This window comes from Cebus imitator, unplaced genomic scaffold, assembly GCF_001604975.1.
Source record: "Cebus imitator isolate Cc_AM_T3 unplaced genomic scaffold, Cebus_imitator-1.0 Scaffold641, whole genome shotgun sequence".
Lineage (NCBI taxonomy): Eukaryota > Metazoa > Chordata > Mammalia > Primates > Cebidae > Cebus > Cebus imitator.
In genome coordinates, this window is record NW_016107956.1 from 202,168 (window position 1) to 220,458 (window position 18,291).

At 37.5% G+C, this 18,291-nt stretch overlaps 1 protein-coding gene across 2 annotated transcripts in view; it reads right to left on the reverse strand.

The window, feature by feature from the left end:
* Positions 1–10,938: 10,938 nt before the first annotated feature.
* The window catches only part of BTG4 (BTG anti-proliferation factor 4), a 13,434-nt gene continuing 6,081 nt past the window's right edge, over positions 10,939–18,291 (reverse strand). Inside the window, exons 1-5 of one of the 2 annotated variants that reach the window (XM_017517698.2) lie at positions 15,473–15,602; positions 14,966–15,164; positions 14,342–14,479; positions 13,333–13,531; positions 10,939–11,440 (exon numbers count right to left, since the gene is read on the reverse strand). In XM_017517698.2, the coding sequence (XP_017373187.1) occupies positions 11,261–11,440; positions 13,333–13,531; positions 14,342–14,479; positions 14,966–15,138 (690 nt within the window). In that variant the 5' untranslated portion in view covers positions 15,139–15,164; positions 15,473–15,602 and the 3' untranslated portion in view covers positions 10,939–11,260. Of the gene's footprint in view, positions 11,441–13,332; positions 13,532–14,341; positions 14,480–14,965; positions 15,165–15,472; positions 15,603–18,291 lie in introns of those variants that run through there. The other variant, XM_017517697.2, reaches the window with a different exon arrangement.

Consider the following 18,291-nt stretch of genomic DNA (forward strand, 5'->3'; position numbering starts at 1 on the left):
AAAAAAAAAAAAAAAAAAAAAAAAAAACTTCAGGATCTTGAGCTAGGCAAAAAGATCTGAGACTTAACACCAAACCATGATCCAAAGAAAAAAACTAACAAATTGGACTTCATCAAAATTAAAAGATTTTGATCTGTGAAAGACCTCATTAAAAGATAAAAAGACAAGCTAGAAGTCTGAGCAAGATGGCCTAATAGAAACTTCTAGCAATCATCCCCGACAGGAACACCAAATTAAACAACTATTCATGCAAAAAACACCTTCACAATAACCAAAAATCCCAGCCCACCAAGGCAAGTTCCTCTAAGATTCAGCAGAAGTTGCAGCTTTCCTGTGCTTAGGGTACACCCCAGTGCTGATACAGCTGCAGTGACCACAGGCTTAGATCACAACATTCAATCTCCTTTTAATATGTGGAAAGCCTTCTCAAGAAGGACAGATACAAATAAACCCTGACTGCGAAGATTGGAATACCTAACTCTTCAATGTCCAAACATTGATGAATGGCCACGAGCATCAACAACATGCAGGAAAACATGACCTCACCAAATAAACTAAATTAGACACCACCTGACCAATCCCATAATGATGAAGATACCATCTTTTAGACAGAGAATCAAAATCACCATCTTGAGGAAGCTTAGCAACATAGATAAAAAGATAACAAAGAAGGAATTGATAATTATTTCAGAAAATTCCACAAAAAGATTTAAATAATGTTTTAAATTAAGCAAAAATTCTAGAGCTAAAATATTCAACTAAACTGAAAAATGCATCAGAGTCAGTGGCAGAATTGATCATGCTGAACAAAGAATTAGTGAGCCTGAGTCACACTACATGAAAACATACAGTCAGAGAAGAGAAAATAATAAAAAAGCAGCACATCTACAAGATCTAGAAAATAGCCTCAAAACAGCACATCTAAGAGTTATTGCTCTTAAAGAAGACAGAGAAAGAGAGACAGAGAGAGAGATCAGGCTAGAAAATCTATTTAAAGAAATTGCAGAAATTTCTAAGCCTAGAGATATGAATATCCAAATACAAGAAGGTCATAGGACACCAAAAAGATTTAACCTAAATAAGACTACCTCAAGGCATACAATAATCAAACCCTTAAAGATCAAGAATAAAAAATCCTAAAAGTAGTAAGAGATAATAAGTAAATAATACATAAAGGATCTCTGGTATATCTGGCAGTAGACATCTCCGTGGAAATCACACAGACCAAGAGAGAGTGGAATGACATTCAAAGTGCCAAAGAAAAAAGAAAGTCTAACCTAGAATATAATATCTATCAGAATTATCCTTCAAACATGAAGGAGAAATAAAAGACTTTCATAGAAAAACAAAAGCTGAGGGATTTCACCAACACTAGACCCATCTTACAAGAAATCTAAAGAAAGCTATTCAATCTGAAAAACCTACGAAAATATATTGAAACAAATGAAATACAACATACCAAAACCAATGGAATACAGCAAAAGTAGTACTAGAAATGCTAGTTTACAGCAACAAATGCCTCCATCAAAAAGGAAGAAAAACTTCAAATAAACAATCTAACAATGCATTCTCGAAGAACTAGAAAAGCAAGAGCAAACCAAACTCAAAAAACAGTAGAAAAAATAAAAGATCAGAGCAGAAGTAATAAAATTGAGACTTAAATACAAAACAACAAAATGAAAATTTGGTTTTTTGCAAAGATAAACAAAATTGACAAACCTTTAGCCAGACTAAGAAAAAAGATATTTTCTGTAGGAGATAGCTAAAAAGGAAAAAAGAGAGAATAGCCAAATAAATAAAACCAGAAATGAAAAGGTAGACATTACAACTGATACCACAGAAGAGCAACTATGCATCAATAATTTGGAAAATCTAGAAGAAATGGATAAATTCCTAGACATACAACCTAGCAAGATTGAAACCTGAAGAGACCAAAACCTGAAAAGACCAATAGCAAGTAATGAGATAGAAGCAGTAGTAAAAAGCTCCCTATCAAAGAAAACCCAGGATCTAATGGCTTCACTGCTGAATTCTACCAAACTTTAAAGAACTATGATACCTATCATCCCAACACTTTGGGAGGCTAAGGTGGATGGATCACTTGACCCCAGGAGTTCAAGAACCAGCCTGGGCAACATGGTGAAACCCAATCTCTACAAAAAATCAAAAATAAGTCAGGCATGGTGATTTGCACCTGTAGTCCCAGCTACTCAGGAAGCTGAGGTAGGAGGATTGCTTGAGCCTGGGAGGCAGAGGTTGAAGTAAGCTGAGATCACACCACTGCACTCCAGCCTGGGTGGTGGAGTGAGACCGTGTCTCCAAATAAATAAATAAATGCTAACATTATTCATACTATTCTAAAAAATTTGGCTAAAAAGTGAACAGAAGGTAATACTTCCAAACACATACTATGAGGCCAGTATTACTCTGACATCAAAACCAGACAAAGACACAACAACAACAACAACAAACAGTATAGGCCAGTATCTCTGATGAGTATAGATGCAAAAATCCTTGGTGAAATAGTAGCAAACTGAATCCAACAACACATTAAAAAATTATTCATCATGATCATGATCATGTGGGATTCATCCCAGGGATACAAGGGATGGTTAAACGTGTGTGAAAAATAATGTGATACATCACATCAAGAGAATCAAAGACAAAAACCATATGATTTTTTATTGACCTTTTTATATTTAATTTTATTTCAAGTTTGGGGATACATGTGCAGAACGCATAGGTTTGTTACATAAGTGAATATGTGCCATGGTGGTTTGCTGCAGCTGTCAACCTATTACCTAGGTATTAAGCCCCCATGCATTAGCTATTTATCCTGATGTTCTCCCTCCCCCTGCATCCTCCCTGACAGGCCCCAGTATGTGTTGTTCCCCTCCCTGTGTCCATGTGTTCTCATTGTTCAGCTCCTACTTACGAGTGAAAACATGCAGTGTTTGATTTTCTGTTTCTGTATTAGTTTGCTAAGGATAATGGCTTCCAGCTCCATCCACATCCCTGCAAAAGACATGATCTCTTTCCTTTTTATGGCCACGTAGTATCCCATGGTGTAGATGTACCACATTTTCTTTATCCAGTCTATCACTGATGGTTGATTATATGTCTTTTAGGTTGATTATATGCCTTTGCTATTGTGAATAGTGCTGCAATAAACATATGCATTTGTGTATCTTTATAATAGAGTGATTTCTATTCCTTTAGGTACATATCCAGTAATGGGATTCCTGGGTCAAATGGTCATATGATAATTTTGACAGATGCTGAAAAAGCACTCAAAATTCATCATCCCTTCCTGTTTAAAATACTCAATGAATTGGGCATAGAAGAACACACCTCAAAATCATAAAAGCCATATATGACAAACCCACAGCTAGGATCATACTGAATGGGAAAACTGAAAGCCTTTTCTCTAAGATCTGGAACAAGACAAGAATGCCCACTTTCACCACTTTTATTCAACATAGTACTGGAAGCCCTAGCCAGAACAACTAGACAGCAGAAAGAAATAAAGTGTATCCAAATTGGAAAGGAAGAAGTCAAATTATCCTTCTTTGCAGACAATATAATTTTGTATTTAGAAAAACCTGAAGACTCCACACCAAAAACCTACTAGAACCAAAAAGCAAATTCAGTGAAGTTGCAGGATATAAAAAATCAACATACAAAAATCAGTATCATTTCCATATGCTAACAGTAAACAATCTGAAAAAGAAATAAGGAAACTAATCCTATTTACAATGGCTACAAATACAATATCTAGAAAATAAATAAACTTAACCAAAAAAGTGAATATCTACAATGAAGGCTATAACACATTGATGAAAGAAATTGAAAAGCACACACACAAAAAAACGAAAAGACATTCCACGTTCATGGGCTGGAAGAATCAATAGTGTTAAAATGTCTGTGGTACCCAAAGCAATCTACGGATTCAATGCAATCCCTATCAAAATACCAATGACATTTTTCACAGAAATAGAAAAAAATTTTGAAAACATGTGGACTTACAAATAAGAATAGCCAATGCTATCCTAAATGAAAAGGAGCCAAACTGAAGGAATAATATAACCTTACTTCAAATTATACTACAGAGCTATGGTAACCAAAACGGAAGGCTACTGGCATTAAGAACACACATATTGACCAATGGGACACAATAGAAAACCCAGAAATAAATCCATGCATTTATAGTCAACTTATTTTCAACAAAGCTGCAAAGAACATACTCTAGGGACAGTCTCATCAATAAATAGTGGTCGGAAAACTGGATATCCATACACAAAAGAATAAAACTATACCCCTATCTCTTTCCATATATGGAAATCAAGTCAAAATAGATTAAGAGTTTAAATATAAGATCTGAAACTATGAAACTACTGGAAGAAAACATTGGGAAAATGTTCTAGAACATTGGTCTGGGCAAAGATTTCTTGAGAAGACCTCAAAATCAGAGAACTGAAACAAAAATGGACAAATGAGATTACATCTAGCTAAAAAGCTTTGCACAGCAAAGGAAATAATCAACAAAGTGAAGAGACAACTCACAGAATGAGAGAAAATATTTACAAACTACCCATCTGACAGTTAATTACTAGAATATATAAGAAACTCAAACAACTCAATAAGAAAAAAAAAATCCAATTTTTTTTGGCAAAATATCTGAATAGGCATTTCTTTTGTTTTCTTTGTTTTTATTTGCCTCAGAAGGTACTGAATAGATATTTCTTAAAAGAAGACAAATGGCCAACAGGTATACGAAAAAATATGTTCAGCATCGCTAATCAGAGAAACACAAATCAAAACTACAATGAGATCATCTCACCCCATTAAAATGGCTTGCATCAGAAAAACAAGTAATAACAGCTGCTGGTGAGGATATGCAGAAAGGGGAACCCTCATACGCTGTTGGTGGAAATGCAAACTCATACAGCCACTGTGGAGAACAGTATGGAGGTTCCCCAAAAAAACTACAAATAGAACTACCATATAATTCGGCAATCCCACTGCTAAATACATATCCAAAAGAAAGGAAAATAGTATACGGAAGAGATATCTGCACTCCCGTGTTTATTGCAGCACTATTCACAACTGCTAACATGCATCAACCTAAGTATCCAACAACAGGTAAATGGACGAAGAAAATGTGGCACATATACACAATGGAATATTATTCAACCAAATGAAAAAAAAAAAAAAAAAAAAAAAAAAAAAAAAAAAAAAAAAAAAAAAAAAAAAAAAAAAAAAAAAACTGAACCCATGGAAATAGAGAGCAGATTGGTTGGTTACCAGTAGCTGGGAAGGGTAGCAGCGAGGGGCTGGGGGAATGGGGATGGTTAATGGGTACAAAAATACAGTTAGAATAATTAAAATACTAAGAATAACTTAGTAACACAATAGGATGACCATAGTCAATAAGTTATTGTACATTTTTAAATAACTGAAAATGGCTGGGTGCCGTGACTCACGTCTGTAATCCCAGCACTTCGGGAGGCTGAGACAGGAGTTTGAGACCAGCCCAGCCAATGTGGTGAAACCCCATCTCTACTAAAAATACCAAAAAAAAAAAAAAAAATTAGCTGGGCATAGTGGAGGACACATGCTACTCGGGAGGTTGAGGCAGGAGAATCGCTTGAGCCTGGAAGGTGGAAGTTGCAGTGAGCCAGGATCGTGCCATTGCACTCCAGTCTGGTTGATAAGAGCAAAAGTCTGTCTCAAAAATTAAAAAATAGGCTGGGCACAGTGGCTCACACCTGTAATCCCAGCACTTTTGGAGGCCAAGGCAGGCAGATCATGAGGTCAAGGGTTCAAGACGAGTCTGACCAATATGGTGAAACCCTGTATCTACTAAAAATACAAAAATTAGCCAGGTGTGGTGGCACGTGCCTGTAGTCCCAGCTACTTGGGAGGCTGAGGCAGCAGAATCACTTTAACCTGGGAGGCAGAGGTTGCAGTGAGCCAAAATCGTGCCACTGCACTCCAGCCTGAGTGACAGAGTGAGACTCTGTAAAAAAATAAAATAAAATAAAATAACTGAAAGTTAAATTGGGATGTTCCTAACACAAAGAAATGATAAATGCTTAAGGTGATTTATACACCAATTACCATGATTTATAGCACATCGTATGCCTGTATCAAAACATCACACGTACTCCATAAATATAACTATTGTGTATCCATGATAATTAAAAATGAAGAAAATTTTAAAGTACAAGGTACAAACTGAAGAAAATAGTTTCAAATGACACATCTGACAAAGGGACCACTGTCTAGAATATATCAAGTACTCTCAAAACTCAGAGGAAAAATAACACACTCAATTAGAAAACGGCCAGAAGACTTACACAGATATTTCATCAAAGAGGATATGCAGATTCCAAATGAGCACAAGATGTTCAACATCGCTAGCCATGAGGGACATGTAAATTAAAACCATGATGAGATATCCTACACGCCTATCAGAATGGCAGAAATAAAAAATTATGACACCAGAGACTGATAAGTATGTGGAAAAGCTGAATCACTCATACATTGCTGATGGGAACATAAAATGGCAGTTTCTTTAAAAACTAAGCATGCAACTACTATATGACCCATTAATTGCACTCACATGTTTTTATTTCTCTGGAATAAACACCTATGTTCACACATTGTATACGCAATGTTTGTAGCAGCTTTATTCCTAATATCCAGAAGCAATCCAGTTGTTCTTTGACAGGTAAAGGCTAAACTGATGATATATCCATACCATGGATATACTCAGCAATAAGGAATAAACTACCAATACATGCAGCAACCTGGATGAATCTCCAATGAACTACGCTTAGTGAAGAGAGTCAATCCCAAAAGGTTACCTATGGTATGATTCATTTATAACATTCTTGAGATGACAAAATTAAAAGAACAGGGGAAAGATTCAGGGTTGCCAAGGGGTTAAGGGATGGGAGTGGGAGGAAGTGTGTGCAACTATAAAAGGGCAACAAGACAAATTCTTGTGGTGATGGAAATGTTCTGTATCTTGACTATAGCAATGCCACTATCTGGTTGTGATGTTGTACTCAAGTTTTGCAAAATGTTACCAATGGGGAAAACTAGGTAAAAGAATACATGGGATCTATGTTATTTCTTACAACTACATGTGAATTTATAATTACCTCAAGATAAAAAAATTTTTTGAAAAAAGAAAGAGGCCAGGTGCAGTGGCCCATGCCTGTAATCCCAGCACTTTGGGAGGCTGAGGCAGGTGGATCACAAGGTCAGGAGTTCAAGACCAGCCTGGCCAAGATGGTGAAATCCTGTCTCTACTAAAAATACCAAAAAAAAAAGTTAGCCTGGCATGGTCGTGGGTACCTATAGTCCCAGCTACTCAGGAGGCTGAGGCAGAAAATTGCTTGCACCCAGGGAAGCAGAGGTTGCAGTGAGCCGAGGTAACACCACTGCACTCCAGCCTGGGCAACAGAGCAAGACTCCACCAAGAAAGGGAGGAGGGAGAAGGGAGAAGGGAAGAGGGAGGAGGAAAGAGGGAGGAGGGAGGAGGGAGGAGGGAAGGGAGAGAAGAGAAGGCACAATGGCTCATGCCTATAATCCCAGCACTTTGGGAAGCTAAAGCGGGAGGATCCCTTGAGCTCAAGAGTTCAAGGGCAGCCTGGGCAACATAGCAAGACCTCATTCTCTACTAAAAATCAAAAATTAGCCAAGTACCTGTAGTCCCAGCTACTCAGGAGGCTGAGGCAAGAGGATCACTCGAGCCAGGGAGATCAAGGCTGCAGTGAGCTATAATTGCACCACTGCACTCCAGCCTCTGTGACAGAGTAAGACCAGAGAAAAAGAAAGAAAAGAAAGAAAAGAAAGAAAGAAAGGAAAGAAAAGAAAGAAAGAAAGAAAAGAAAGGAAAGAAAAGAAAGGAAAGGAAAGAAAGAAAGAAAGGAAAGAAAGAAAGAAAAAGAAAAGAAAGAAAAAAAGAAGAAAAAAAGAAAGAAAGAAAAAAGTGGTACCTATTCATCACAGAAAATTTTCAAATTGTAGATCAAGAAGAGCTATTTTGGTTGTTATACAAATATACTAATAGATAGGATATTAAGATATTTAGGGGCTTTTCAAGTATATTGACTACTTTTAATCACAGTAAAAATGTATCATTGATTATATTTTTCCCCTACACATTAGGATTGCACAGGGCTCAAATGCTCATGGATGGCTTCTCAGCCAAACCCTAGCACATTGTGGAATTGATTTCTTCTTGAGTACCAACTTGGAACAATTAATTAAAATGGTCAAGTGCTGTGCTACAAGAATTATGAGGCAATCTCTGAACCCAAATCAGGACATTGTGATTGACTGGCAGTGTCCATCAGCAGCATGGGGTTCGGTGGTACAGTGTTGGCTAGAAGATATTTTTTTAAACCAACCTTGCAAACTGCAAGGGACACTTCATTAATAAAACTCTCTGCCTAAATGTTCTTGAAAAATCACCCATTCTTCTGACATATCCAAATATTATGTTGCATTTTATATTTAGCAACTATTATATATGGTTTTTTTGGTCCAATAAATTGTACACATAAAGACCAAAAAGCTTCAGACTTTTATAGGAATTAGTTCTCCATGCCCAGTCTAGAACACAATACTTCTTACTTCACTAAGAGAATGATAAACTAACAAGCATTATTTAATGCTGTGTATCAGATTTTATACTAGGCAACCATTTAATCACCAATAAAGTCATTCAGTCTATAAATATGAACACTGCTATATGCCAAGGTTAAATGACAATACGAGGTATCTGTACTGTGAAAACTCAGTCTATTGAGAGGATACTGATAACTATGAAACAATTATAATAGATAAGTACTCTTCTAGGGGCAGATAAAATGCTGTGAGGAACCCCTAACATATGCCTATAAACTGGACTTGGGGATCAGAAAGTCTTCCTGGAAGGGAAGGTATCTCAAGTGATACCCAAAGATCAAGAGGAAAGGCAGAACAATGAGGCAAGATGAGAAGCATCCTAATAAAGAACACTTAAATACCAGAGTCCCAAGTAATCCCAGCACTTTGGGAGGTCAAGATGGGCAGATCACTTGAGGCCAGGAGCTCGAGACCAGCCTGGCCAACGTGGTGAGACACTGTCTCTACTGAAAATGCAAAAATGACCTGGGCGTGGTGGCACACGTCTGTAGTCCAGCTACTCTGGAGGCTGAGGCACGAGAATCGCTTGAACCCGGGAGGCAAGCTTGCAGTGAGCCAAGATCCTGCTACTGCGCTCCAGCCTAAAAAAAAAAAAAAAAAAAAGTCTGAAAGAAGAGCTGAGGTTAGGGTTGAAAAGATATGCAGGAACTCAAGTCATTAAGAACAGAAACCATATTCCAGAATTTGAACATTTTCCTGATTGAAACATTTGAAACTGGAGAGTAAAGATTATTTTAGGATTAGGAACAAGGCTGGAAACAGTTATTGTTGTTAGTAGACTGTTGCAATAATCAGGTAACTAATGACAATCGTCTGCACAAGGGTAGAAAGTAGGGAGGCAGAGAAAATGAAATGTTACCAGAAATTCTAACTTGATGGTTAAGGATTAAACTAAAGTACATTCACATGTATGCCAGCATCTAAAGCCTAATACATATACCCATTGCTGGTAGTCTTGTTTTTGCCCCGTTTTCTGGAGACCAGAACTCACCCACACACGTATGGAGGCTGGCAAACATCACAACCACCTCCAGGAGATGCTTTGCTGAGGGGTCAATAAACTAGTATTGTGGTTGCCTTTAGAGAAATCTGGGAAGATTCACTACAACTGCCACACTATAACAGAAAGCTCTTCAAGAGAGGACAAACTCACTTTTCAGCACAAAGAAACTTGACCTTATAAGCCATTAAGGGTAGGTGAGTTTTTCCCCCGAAAAATGCTGCTATGTGCCTTAATGAACCATCATTTGTAGAAAAAAAGAAAAGAAAAACGAGCTTCACCCAAAGTAATAAGGCTAGCATCAAGCCCCCTTTCGTTAGCACTGGCATGACTGCTGGCATGCCCTACCTGAGTTGGGACTCAAGGTCACAGCTTTTTGTATCCACTCAGAGCCACTGGCCCAAAGCACAAGTCTACTCCCAAGAGAACAGAGCTGTGACTTCTCCAATGCTACCAGCTTCCTGGATCCAGCACCACCTAACAGTGGAAACTCAGCAAGAAAACCCAGATGCAGAGAGAAGATACAAGTGGCTGGAGGAGAGAAAAACCTTAAAATGGAGATGAGAGAGGAGAAGATAGGGATGAAGTTTTGAAGTAGGAGAAAACAAAAAGAACAAGTCTCCTGCTGAGAGCACAGGAAGATGGAGTAAAACAGATTGAGAAGACAGCTACAATATGGCTTAAGTGGAGATTAATAGGAACTCCGAACAACAGCAAGGGCCCAGCTGAGAACACACAGCATGAGTAGGAATGGATCTGGTCAACAAGGTTTCGGAAATTTTCTAACTAGAGACACAGAATTTAGAAGAGTCAGACTATTTTGGGTGGGTAAAGTGAAGCTGGATTGTAGAATCTCCCTCCCTAATTTTAAAATCTATAAAATCTAGCAAAGATAAAATTCACCAGCAGCAGCCTAAGGGGCATTTCTTCATACCATAAACATCGAAAAGTAGCAGCCAAAAGAATTCTCACTGCTATCAAATTGTAGAGACCTGGACTGTAGAGTCATCAATTTTCCCTCTATCACGTGGTTCAGGGTGAGGGGAGTAGGGATGAATGGTGGCTAGGCGATATGGCTCACGCCTGTAATCCCAACACTTTGGGAGGCCAAGACAGGAGGATTGCTTGAGCTCAGGAGTTTGAGATCAGCCTGGGCAACAGAGAGAGACCCCTTCTTTGCAAAAAAATAAAAAACTTTTAAAAGTTTGTTTCTTGCAACAAACTGAACTAAGAAGTATTTAAAACATAGGACATTTATTTAAACTATTACTTTTCATAATTCATCAAGTTTTATTACAGGTCAATATCTTCATTCCATTACTTTACTGGGTACATTCACGAATATTACATAAAACCTCATTTAAAATCAAATAAGAATTAAAAGTACAGCTAAGAACAGAGTCATGATCTGTATGAGAGGCTTTACCATTGTGCACCCTAGTCCCTAATATGGTCATTTTTTGTTTCATGGGCCTCTCAACCTTAAACTCATTTTTATTTTAGAGAGAATAAAAGTGCTCCTTTGAGCTCTCGCCCACCACGTGCCCAGTCGCTGCGTCATCGGCGTGTGTTGACCCAGTGGTACCTGTCCACCCGGTGCACAGCAGGCCTGTAACACTTAGGGTGCTTCTGCGAGCCATGGTAAGTGTTTCCCAGGAGTCCAACATGGCTGTCTACCACATTCTTTTTGTGGGGGATTTGGAACCAAGATTGAAAGGGCTGTTTCCAGTTTTCAACCTGAAAAAAAAAAAGTATAAACATCTCTAACAAACTAGCTGTAAGGACTAAATATGAACCCATAATTCAAAAGTCAGGCCCTTCAAAAGCACAGGGAGCAAAAGTGAAGAGAATTGAAAGTACATAACCATCTTTGAAAAATTCTCTAGCACTTGGTGGGGACATAAGTCACTTTATACTGTACCTTTTTAAAAAGTTAATTAATTTAACTAAAAACTTTTTAATACACTTATCCAAGTTTGCGTTTATTCTTGAGTTGTTGACTTCCATCCCTACCTCACCCCTGCCAGCCAATCCAAAACTGCATGTTCGTGATCTCTGGGGCCACGGCCTAGAAATCTTCATTTTTAACACCTAAGATGACTGATACACTTTTTTATAGATCACACTTTGAAAAGACATTGCTGTAAAAGAATATAACTGATTACAGATCTGATCCCCAAATGGAAGAAGACCTTTCTAAGCATAAAAATAGAATTAAGGGCAAATACCATAAATCCTCATTCAACATTTCTTGGAAACTAATTTTAAGTGAAATGACATAGAGCAGGTCTTTGAATAACAGTTTGGTTATAACACTGAGAAAAAAAAATGGCTTTGTCATACATCATTTTAGTTAAAGTCACTGTTTCCAAGAAACTATAATGACACAAATAGTTTAAAAAACCAGGGACAAAACATTTGCCAGAAATAAGACAAGGAGTTAAAATAGTTCTGGCATATAAAGAACCTGTAATAATACATTAGAACTTCAAATAATGAATGAGTGAAGAAGGGAAAATTTGTAAGACAGTAGGTGCTAAAACATTTGGGCACATGGAAATTTAATTGTTTAATTTCACTAATACCATATTACATATGCATATCGTGTTAATCTAATTATCTGTTTTTTAAAAAGAATGGCCAATTCTAGAGAAAGGCACTTTACGTACAGCTGGTGAGACTACAAATAAATACAATTTTCTATATGGTGATTCAGCTATATATTAAAGACCAGTAAAATACTCACACTCAGTGACCCAGTAGTTCTGTGCTCGAGAATTAAATCTCAAGAAATAACCTAAAATTCAGGCATCACTCTACAAGTTATCAGCTTTTTAAAAAATGTTACAACCATGTGGAAATAATCTAGAATGACTGCCAGTGATAAGTTACAAGGGAGACAAATGAATATTAAAATGTTAATTGCCTTAACATGTAATACATAGGTGATTAAGAGAATATACAGACAAGTATATACATATTAACAAATTCTCTGTAGATCAGTGTTTTTCAAATTGTGGGTCATGAAATCAATTTAGATGCTTGAAATCAAATGAATTTAATTGGAAGTGTTGGGAGCATTGCTCCTAGTAAAGATAAGCACTGTTTCATGAAACTTTTTAAATATAAATATGTATATCTTTCAAGGGGTTGTGGTTTAAAAAGAAGAAAAAAGTTGAGGAAAACTGCGCTAGTGGCAGAATTTATAGCCATTTGACCTTTCCTAAGTCCAAATTTTCTATAAATGCCATGGTATTCTTAATTAACAAAAGAAAGAAAGAAGGAAAGACAGAAGGAAGGAAGGGAAGGAAGGGCAAGCCAGCCCACCAATCTAATCTTTGATTATGTAGGAATTTAAGTAAAAGGAAACCTGTGTGTCTTCAAATACTGTATGAAGAAACAGGACAATAAAAGATTAGGGTAGATCCTAAAAGCTCAGTCAAGTGTATGGAATACTCTGTGCAGTGAAGGAGATAGAAAAAGTTTTGCCAAAATACTAAGATTGTGGCTTAAAAATCTTTATGGTTTTGTTCTTTCTATGTTTTGTTTGCTTCTTTGTTTTTACAACAAGTACATTCTTTTTAGAATTAGAGAGTAAAAAGTATAAAAAGAACTGGAACACACTTGACCTGATAAATACTCTTTGGATTGCTGATTTTAGGAATGACATGAGGTTCTTTGCTACAACTTTCTTCGTTGCAGGAAGTGCCAGAGGAATCGTCTGATGAGGCTCTACTAACTGCATAACTGATCTGTTGATACAGTTCCCATTCCTCCCATCTGCCTTTAAAAGAAGCAACTGTAAATGGATGGCTTTTCTCACCATACCTAAGTAGGAAAAGAAATTTAAGTACTGATTAGGGATTCAACTTCCTACAAGTTTTTTTTTTAATTGCATTTTAGGTTTTGGGGTACACGTGAAGGACATGCAAGATTGTTGCATAGGTACACACATGGCAGTGTGATTTGCTGCCTTCTTCCCCATCACCTATATCTGGCATTTCCCCCCATGCTCTCTCTCCCCAACTCCCCACCCCCTGCTGTCCCTCCCCTATTTCCCCCCCCCCACAGACCCCAGTGTGTGATGCTCCCCTCCCTGTGTTGATGGGTTCTCATTGTTCAACACCCACCTATATGCTAACTTATTTTAAAAGAAATTGCCTTAAAAAATTGAAGGACATTATGATCTTCACCTACTACACTGTTATAAATAAGGATATTCTATAAGAGCTATTTTGGTTAATTGCTCAGAAAAAAACAGACTAGTTTCTTTTGATTCAGTTAATGAATTGTCCCATGGTAGATAACTCTTCTTCCTTTCTGATATTGCCTATAAAACTTATCTGCTATCAACCTACGGTATGTAATAGATACTGTTACCAATCTATAGTTTGTAACACGGTGCAGTGATTAAAGCCAGATTTCAAATATTTTGCAAAATCATTGTGCTTTCCACTTCACCCACTTTGAATAGAAGTCTGCATTTTCTAACAGAAGTTTGCATCTAAAATCTTAACCAAGAAGTGTCCCTGCTGCTAACTCAAGGTTTTGGGGCATCATCTTTTATGAAGGTATATGAGGTTGTCTAACCTAAGGTTTCCGGGAATCACACAGCACACAAACTATGAGATTACTCACCTACAGCACACTTCAAAGGGATCTACCCATATGGTCAGCTCCTTTGGAAGTCCCAGGTGAAAAAAATCCACCTTACTCTCTGCACAAGCCCTTTCTAGAATGGGATCTTTATTCTGATTGTTGTTTATCCTGATGCACCTTTAAAAAAAAAAAAAAAGTGAAGGGAGATGAAGATGTTATAACAGGTACTTCAGCAAGAAAATTACATTGTGCACACACTGTTCCAATACACATAGCTCCCACCTCACCCCCACCTTCCCCTCAGCCTCCCCCACCCTCCACTCTTACAAGTAAGACATCATCAACTTTGATACAGTGGCTCAGAATGTATGCTACATCACCAAGTCACCAAATTCGTTTACCAGATATTCACAGCTTATTTTTCATGGCAAACACAAATTAGAAATTGCTTAATCTACCTCACATAGGGTGTTTATTCTGTTGTTTCCATTCACACTGTCATCTACTATGTCTCCTCCTTTCGAGTCCACATTCAAACACATGTGATGTCGAGCCTATAAAATTTTCATTATTATATACAGAAAACAAGATCACTCCATTCTCCTAGGAGTTGGCTGTTGCTTGGTGATTACTTCCCGTTTCATCCCATGTGCTAGCTCTCACCTGAAGGCTTGCCCTTTAGAAGGGCAATCAGAGTGCCAGTGACTTCTGTATGTTTCAAACAAGATCGTCATCAGCTTTTCTGCAAAGTCTTCTATTTGCTTTTTACTTAGTTTATCATGTTTTTTCACCAATCTTGTGACAAAGAAAACTGTTGTTGCAATTTCATCCCTCATGATTCAAGAAAAATAGATAAGAAGGTCTGAAATCATTTAAAGGGAGCAAGAAAAAATAGAAACAAATGTTTAACTCATTCTCAATATTTAATTCCCATTTCGAAATTTTACATGCCTTAAAACAGATAATTTGCTAGAAAGAAGTCTTTAGTAAACTAGATAAGTACACGAACACTATAAATCAACATAACAGCCAAGAACAGCAATTCCTCAAACAGCCCATGTTTAAAGGTTTTCAAAGAAAAAAAAGTATTTTTAAAATTTTAAAGCACTTAGTAATAAATGAAACATCACTGCGCAACTTAAAAATATCCGGATATGGGAGAGTAATTACCTTAAGCATCACTTTTTAAAGATATATTAACAAAGAGCAAAATATTTCAGGAGAGAGTAATTCCAAAATGTGGCTCACAAGTTGCATGCTCTATGAATAAACAAATACATTACTTGCCAACAAAAGCTCTTTGGCCCTCGAGAAAAGTGAGAGAAAACCAACTGCAGGATCTCCTTTGTTTCCAACTCTCACCCACACCTGTTTACGAGTTTGAGGCTGAGGTTTATATAAGCCTGGGCCCTAAAGGCTGATGGGTGTTTCACCTTGCACAGGTGCTGCCTATTGAGATAATCACACAGCTTTTTCATATACCAATCTGGTCTCCATCTGACTGCTTCTTGGCATAAGTGGAGTTGGTTCTCTGTTTAAAGTGTTTAAAAATTTCAACTGGATCTATATTTTCTATTTTGCTGTTATAATCTTATCTTTTATAACACAGAGTGAGAATCAAGCATTCTTCTTCCGTATCCTTATATCATACATTCCAATAATGTCATCTCTAACTTAGCTGTTAACATATTAAAGAATTCTGCCTTTGATTTCTTACAAAACGTGAGGACCACTTTGAGCAGTCATTGTTAACGACACATTTTTTACTAAAGTGTTTACTTGTAGGATAAGAGGAAGAGATCTGAGTTTAACCTCACCAGTTCTCAAAGGGTGGGTCTGTGACCATGTGATCTGGACTCATCATATTGCTTGTTAAAAATTCAGATTCTTGGCTGGGCATGGTGGCTCATGCATGTAATCCCAGCACTTTGGGAAGCTGACATGAGCAGATCACCTGAGGCCAGGAGTTTGAGACCATTTCTGGCCAACATGGTGAAACCCCATCTCTACTAAAAATACAAAAATTAGCCAGGCATCGTGATGGGTGCCCGTAATCCCAGCTACTCAGGAGGCTGAGGCAGGAGAATTGCTTGAACCCAGGAGGCGGAGGTTGCAGTGAGCTGAGATCACGCCACTGCACTCCAGACTGGGTGACTGAGTAAGACTCCGTCTCAAAAAAAAATTTTTTTTTTAATTTTCAAATTCAGATTCTTGGACCTTATTTCAGATCTGCTGAAGCAACTCTTCTCAAGGTAAGGGCTGGCAATCAGTAGTTACCAAGTTCCCCCAGGTGATTCTGATACCCACTAAACATTAAGAACCACCACACCTGATATACCTAAGTCTTTAATGCTCATAATTGGTGATCATTCAGTTTCTTCATTAGTGAAAAAGATTCCACTGTCTTACAAAGAAGTCCATTTCATTTCTAAAAAGCTCCAAACAACAGCCAGCACTTCCTATCTATGTGGAGCCTAATCTACCTCCGATTTTTCTACACGTACAGCCTAGTTTCCTTCTGGAACTACACCAGTTGTGTCTAATGTTCCACCACTTGATGACATTTCAAATACTAGCTACTCAGCCTCCCTCAGCCTTCTCTTTGTGGAGCCTAAATAGTCTCAGCTTTTTAATAGTTCCTCCTATAGACTCAGCTCACCATGCTGGGTACTCACATCACAGTGAGTGTCAGGTGTGTGAGTAATCCTCTTTTTCCAGTGTGAGGCTCAGACTTGCACACGATGCTCCAGGTGTGCTCCACCCCTAGAGACTGTCACGGGACTGTTGCTTCCCTCCCTCTGAATACTGTATTCCAGAACACAGCCTCAGGTGGTTTTTACCTTGTTGGCAGTAGCACCATACCACTGACTCACATTGAACTTGCAAGCACTCTTTTTCACTAATGCTATCATGTTGTCCTATCTTTCCCTTCCTGCACAATACAACGTTTAAAAATGTGGGCATTAAGAACGGATACACCTGGGTGTGAACTGTAACTTTAGGGCTCACCATCTGTGTAACCTTGGACAACTTAATTTTCTGCCTGTGAAATGGGAGGTACAATAGCAACCTCATTAGGTTGTTATTAAGATTATAATAGATAACATTAAAGCACTTGCTCTTGAGCTGGGCAGAGGGCCTCATGCCTATAATGCAAACACTTTGAGCCCAGGCAAAAGGATCACTTGAGGTCAGGAGTTTGAGGCCAGCCTGGGCAACTTAGTAAGACCCCTGTCTCTATAAAAATTTTAAAAGTCAGCTTGGTGTTGCATGTACCTGTAGCCTTCTAAAAAGGCTGAGGTAGAAAGATCACTTAAGACCAGGAGTTCGAGGCTACAGTAAGCTATGAGCAATGATTGTGTCACTGCACTGCAGCCTGGGCAAGAGAGCAAAGACCCTGTCTCAAAAAAAAATTTTAAAACCTTTCACCAGTGATGAACTGAGATGAAATACATATATTAGGTAGTGTGCTGGCTATCGTAATATCTTTGATGCTTGAGAAGTACATGAAATGGTAAGAATAAGGATTATCAAAGTTGGTTAAGGATAGAAAAATGGATAGAAGGAATTAGTCCTAGTATTCTAGTACAGTAGAGAAATTATAGGTAACAACTGTTGTATATTTCAAAATAGCTAGAAAATTTGTAATGTTCTTAAAATACAAAGATAAGCATTTGAGGTAATGGATATCCCAATTATCTAATTTGATCATTATACATTGTCTACAAGTATTAAAATATTATGTGTAACCCCAAAATACATTATATATCAATTTATTTAAATTGTTTAAAAGAACTATGAAATTGGTTGGCTGAGTATCTTGATATCAAAGAATATGATTTAAGACTTAATTAAGATTAATTCAATTTAGTAAATATTTAAACGTCTTCTATGTACCCAGAACATATTAAAATAAACAAAAGTGAAAGTAGGGCCTTAATAATCTTCCAATTCCATAGTTCTTGTTTGTTTCTTTTTTTTTTTTTTTT